The sequence below is a fragment of the Rhinolophus hipposideros genome (genome assembly GCF_964194185.1).
Source record: "Rhinolophus hipposideros genome assembly, chromosome: 1".
In the NCBI taxonomy this organism is placed as follows: domain Eukaryota; kingdom Metazoa; phylum Chordata; class Mammalia; order Chiroptera; family Rhinolophidae; genus Rhinolophus; species Rhinolophus hipposideros.
Genome location: NC_138047.1, coordinates 9,906,308 through 9,912,307, shown reverse-complemented (window position 1 = coordinate 9,912,307; position 6,000 = coordinate 9,906,308). Strand labels below are relative to the sequence as shown.

Here is a 6,000-nt window from a genome sequence, read left to right as displayed (position 1 = left end):
ACCTAGGAGTTGAATTGCTGTCACATGATTAATTCTATGTTTAACTTTTTGAGGAACCACCAGCCTGTTTTCCACAGCAGCTGCACCATTTTACATCCCTACCAGCAATGTATGAGGGTTCTTTCTTTTCTGTCCTTGCTAACATTTTGTTACTTATTTATTTCTTAAATTCATCTTACTGGGTATGATATGGTATCTCATTGTGGTTTTGATTTGCATTTCTGAAATGATCAATGCTGATGTGCATGGTAGCTATTTGTCAGGACCTCTGTATGTTATTAAAAAGTATTGAGAATCCCAAAGAGCTTTTGTTTATGTAATTACACCTAGTGATACTGACTGCATTTAGACACTAAAACCAGGAAATTTAAAAAATACAATTTATTAATTCCTTTATGGGCAATTGTAATAAACTCATTTTATGTTAACATCAGAGCAATGTCAAAAATTACATATCATATGGCTTCTGGAAAATACCATACACTTGTAAGAGAATGAGAGTGAAAAAGGTAAATAAACATCCTATTAAAACAAGATTGATGTCATAGTCCTTCCTCTCCAAAAATGAGAAATAATAATTCAATTCCGTTTTACTCAAGATTTTTGAAAAAGTTTTTTTCTGGTCTGAGATTCCTTTCAACTTTTCTTTAACTGGAAAACATACAGTTGGGACAGGTTGTTGGGGGCTGTTGACAATGGAATCTGGATTGTACTTGGTTGGCCACAGAAAGGACAGAAAATGGTTCTTTAATCTGCATATGAACCTGCTCACACCTGCCCATTTTTTTCATAACACTTTCCTGTCTTTTCAGAAATGAAAACTGGCTGCTGGTTTAAACTTTTCATTAATATCCTTCGTCATGTGGTTTTGTTCAACTGGGATATCTGAGTCAGATGATTTGAGAACAGAGATCTTATGCTAGAGGCTGTACGAGAACCTTCGCTGAAATCCCAACACTAAAGCTGAGTTTTCCAGTAGGAGTTGAGGGTTGGTGGGAATGGAGAAGTATAACGCAGTGGTTCTCAAAGCATATTACTGGGACCAGAACCATCAGCATCACCTAAACTCGTCAGAGATGTAAATTCTCAGGGCCAGCCCAGACCTGCTGACTCAGAAACTCTGGATATGGGTCCAGCCACTTGTGTTTTAACGAGGCCTCCACGTGATTCTGATTTGTTAAACATTTTGCTAAGTGTGAGGACCACTGGTGGGATCTTTTCCCTAGTTACAGCCGGTCAGCTTACTCTGCTCGCTTTCTTCTTTCTTTCCTTTCCATAAACATTGAATGTGTTGATCCCTTATTGGTGTTTTTATGACAGTTACTTGGAAATGTACAAATTTGTACATCCTGTGTCTGTCTATAAACATCAAATGCGTGCAAGCTAAGTTCAGAGTATCATTTACAGCAACTGCAAAGAAACTAACTCTTAAAGAGACTGTTATGTAGTAATGGGTAAGTGAAGCTTTTTCATAGGTGTAATTCATTACCTGGGACCTATTATAGATTATCCTTCTTTTCCGACATGAAATCCAGTAAAATCCATTCAAATATTGAAGCTCTACAATTCCAAGGGTTTCGTTGCCCTGTTTGGGTGTTATCCAAATATAATTCTGCCCTGGCCTCTGTTCTTTAGAAATTCAAAATTGAAGATTCAGTGGAAGGGGGCTAGTTTAGAGGACTGAGCTAAGGACAGAAAGATCCATTGAAGTTACCAGTCTAGAATTCTCAGAGAGCGTTCATTATGGAACATGACCAGGAGAATGGGGAAGTCTACCAGAGTCTGGGACAGGATCTGTGTGGATCAAGGGACAAGGTCCCATCACACAGTAGAAGGAGAGGGACGGAGAGAGAGAGAGAGAGAGAGAGAGAGAGAGAGAGAGAGAGAGTCTGTTTACCTTAGTAGTGGGGTTTCTTTGGGATTTCTAAACCGGGGAGTTGGGATGAAATTAACATTCAGTTATTTTCTGTATAGTCTATAGGGTGTGGAGAGAGTTGCTTGTTGGGCAAGCTTTAATAAACACAGGTACACGAAAATAAGACTGAGAGTTCTGATTGTTCCTCCTTGTTCTTCCAGTGACCTTGGAATTGCTACTTAGAAGCAGGTTGAGCTCACTCATTGATTCTACAGAGCTGGCTTTGTAATGGGGCTGCAGTTGCCTGGTGTTCTGTCATGTGACTTCAGAGCTTTCCAAAACCTAAGGGAATCACACGAAATGCCGTTTGGGTGAGTGTTTAACTTCTTTGATTTGGCTGGTGCTTCATGACTTCTTTGGGCTGTTCTTGGCTTCTTGCCATTCTTGTCTTTCTAGATTGTTCTTCTACTCTTCCTCCTGTAGTGATGTAACTAAGTCATAGTCATAGGTGTAACACTGCCCCAAGACAAATGTGGTCCCACCCTAAACCAGTGAGCATTCAACCAGGCCCACACTGACCTGCTCACTTTAAATCCACCCCAGGATACTGTTACCTTCCCACATGCTGAAATCTGACCTCAAGGGCTCTCCTTGCCTCCAGAGGCCAAGATGGCTGCCCGTTGGCTCTTGTGGCATGAAAATTCAATCACTGTGCAGTGAGTAGATCTGAGAAAGAGTCCTAGAAAGCCCTTCTATTTCCCCGTCACCTCCAGGGCTGGGCAGTTAAAGGTGTGGAGATTGAGCGTGACCCACGTAATGAACTGAGGGATGTGCTCTGCTTGGGGTTTAATCCCCAATGGGTGTACGACTTCAGATTCTCACTTTACATTTCATCCCAGTGTATAGTGACTACAGGGTTCCACTGTCCCACTCTAAAACCGGAAGTCATCTCTCTTCCTTAACCCTCACTTCTAAGCCACTACTAAATCCTGCTACCCTGACCTGCTTCATATAGTTCTTGATTCTTTTGCTCCTTTTTAACTTATGCCCACTGATGTAGTTCATGCTGCCATCATCTCCTATGTGGATTTATTCCATCATAACATAATCAAAATGCCACCACCATTTCCCACCTGAAATCCAGCCTCTGTTGTCGCAGACCATTCAGAGGGCCAACGCTACCATTTGTCCCCTAAGGAAGGTGTCTGTGCTGCTCTCTGCTTCCTCCGGGACAGCCCCCAGTCTCTCAGTCTGGCTGGATCGTCCATGACTTGGTCACTGTCCATCCCCAGAATATCGAGGTCCCCATGGCCGCAGGCACTTTAAAGGTGATCATGCCCCTTCCCCCCAACTTCCATCCCCCAGCGCTCCCTTGGCCCAGCAGCCATCTTTTGCCTTTCTTTATCTGGCCTCGGGTATCTCAGGCACTGTCAACTCCAAAAGCCTTCTTGGCTCTCCCATGTAGAATTAAGTGCCACCTTTTCTTTTTCCCTACGACACCTCAGTCTTAGGCTTTCGCAGATTATATTTGAAGTCTATTTTTTTCTGTTCTCCTGAGAGTGGGAGACATTTATATTCATCTTTGGGCCACTGGAGATATTCTTGTAATAGTTTTTTTTGGAGATATAACTGACATATAACAGTTTATGTATGAGTTTAATGTGTACAGCATGTTGATCTGATACATTAATATATTGCAATATGATTACCACCATAGGGTCAGCTAACACCTCCCTCATGTCACATAATAATCATTTCTTTTTTTGTGATGAGAACATTTAAGATCTAGAGTCTTATATACTTGGAAATATACAGTGTTGTTTATTATAATCACAATGCTGTGCATTTGATCCCCAGATTCATTCATTTTCTAACTGGAAGCTTGTGCTCTTTGACCAGCCATCTACATAGGAGATACTCTATAAATTTTTTTTAACTATATGGAGTACAGTAGTTGTAGAAAAGAAATAATAATAGCAACTAACTGTGCTAAATGATTTTCATGAATTGAAAACTCAGTTTCTAGCCAGCACTGTGCCATAAGAACTTTCTGTGACGATGGGAATGGTTTGTATGTGTCGTCCGATAAGGTAGTCACACGGGACTATGGGACCCTTGAAATGTGGCTAGTGCAACTAATTAACTGAATTTTGAGTTATGTTTAATTTATGTAAGTTTAAACTTAAATATCCACATGTGACTGGTGGCTACTGGATTGGACAATAGATAGTCCTAGACTTTCCCCAACCCCTACTTAGTAACATTTGGTTACTTCCTGCCTTGCTTAGAGCTCCCATGGGGAAAGCTCTGAGAGGGAGGGAGGGAGAGAGAGAGAGAGAGAGAGAGAGAGAGAGAGAGAGAGAGAGAGAGAGAGAGAATTTGTGTGCTGGTAAATGTTTACCAACAGCTCTCTGAAAAAGCTTGCCTATTTCCATGGTGTAAATACTACCATGCCCAGTTTCAAGCTACCAATGTGACATCACTGAATACAGAGTTGGGAAGACATACGTAGAATAAACCATCATATAGTATTTCCTTGGTATAGATGCAACAGATGTAAATAACCCTGAGAACAAAGAAAGTACTAAAATGTAGTAAAATAATTAGAAAACTTCTGAAAATTTAACTTTGGCTCTCAGGAGCCAGTGTAAGCCAGCTCTGCTCATCACTAGCTCATAGTCATTGCTCAAAAATATAAAAAATAAATAAAATAAATCAAATGTAAGATTCCTATTTGGCCACAAGAGGGCACTATCAGATGAAATTGGATTCTTAGGAAGAATTTTGACCTAGCCAAACACATGGGTCAGTTTGAGATATACCCTGTTTCCCCGAAAATAAGACCTAGCCGGATGTGGGGACAGAGCCAGGAGTGCAGTTTCCAGGCTCTCAGGCTCACGTGGAAAGGTGCTGGCTCGGGTAGTAGATGGCTATCAGCTGTGGCTAGTTGGCCGTCCGCTGTAACCAGTGAGCCACTGGCCACTAATATACCTGCCGTGGCTATGCTAGCAGCGGATAGTGGCTGGCAAGTGTGGATTGTGGATTGCAGAGAGGCAGATTGCAGTTACAAGTGAGGTTGGTTGGCAGAGACAAGTGGACGGCGGATTGTGGATCATGTGGATCCTACTTCGTGTGTCTCTCCTGGCCACCAGTGACACTATAGCGGTATGACTCCCCATCTAAGGCTCCGTGGATGTTCCTTTTTGGCTTCACCATGTCCTGCGTTCTTATGTGGGGAGCGGGACCAGAGATCCCGCATGACACCCTGCATGACATGGGACAATCAGCTCTAATGCATCTTTTGGAGCAAAAATTAATATAAGACTCGGTATTATATCATATCATCTCTCATCTCATCTCTCATCTCATCTCTCATCTCATCTCTCATCTCATCTCTCATCTCATCTCTCATCTCATCTCTCATCTCATCTCATCTCATCTCATCTCATCTCATCTCATCTCATCTCATCTCATCTCATTCTGGGTCTTATAGTAAAATAAGACCGGGTCTTATATTAATTTTTGCTCCAAAAGACATATTAGAGCTTGTGGTCCGGCTAGGTCTTATTTTTGGGGAAACACGGCATGTTTGAGTCTCCCAGAAGGTTGTAATTCTAGAAGAGCTTGTGGGAACTCATATAACTTCAGGCTGTTCTTTGTTTCGCAACATAAACTCCAAACCTTTTCCACTCCCAAATCACTTAATCCCTTCGTGTCTGAAGGCTTTTGGTTTTTAAGATATCAAAATGAAAAGCTCCTTGATAGGTTTTAGGTCTTGTCAGTGAGGGAAGGAGAGAATCTAACAAGTAGAGTATCCGCAATGTACTGGGTACTGTACATCCTCCATCTCATGTAACCTTAAACCTTAGGAATCAGCTAACACGGAAGGAAAACTTGGTAGACTGCCAGCTATGTGAATAAGAGGGCTTATTCTTTGCATTGCAATAATTTGTACTTTGTAATCCACACGAGGAAAATCAGAAGTCTATTGTAGCCTGATGAGCAACATAAAAACAGAAGAAATCTGAGGATTTCTCTCTGTCTGGGCTAACTGTAGGATGTGAGAACTTTGGTTTTTGGGGGGTGAATGTATGTCTCCTTAGGGTCTTACGGGGTAGTTTAAATCAGAGTAGGGAACCTTGGGT

General features: G+C 41.7%; 1 protein-coding gene across 1 annotated transcript in view; it reads right to left on the bottom strand.

Annotated features, from left to right (window-relative positions):
• Positions 1–369: 369 nt before the first annotated feature.
• The window catches only part of IL2RA (interleukin 2 receptor subunit alpha), a 50,256-nt gene continuing 44,625 nt past the window's right edge, over positions 370–6,000 (bottom strand). Inside the window, exon 8 of the mRNA XM_081048092.1 lies at positions 370–2,332. Within this exon, the coding sequence (XP_080904218.1) occupies positions 2,308–2,332 (25 nt within the window). The 3' untranslated portion in view covers positions 370–2,307. The remainder of the gene's footprint in view (positions 2,333–6,000) is intronic.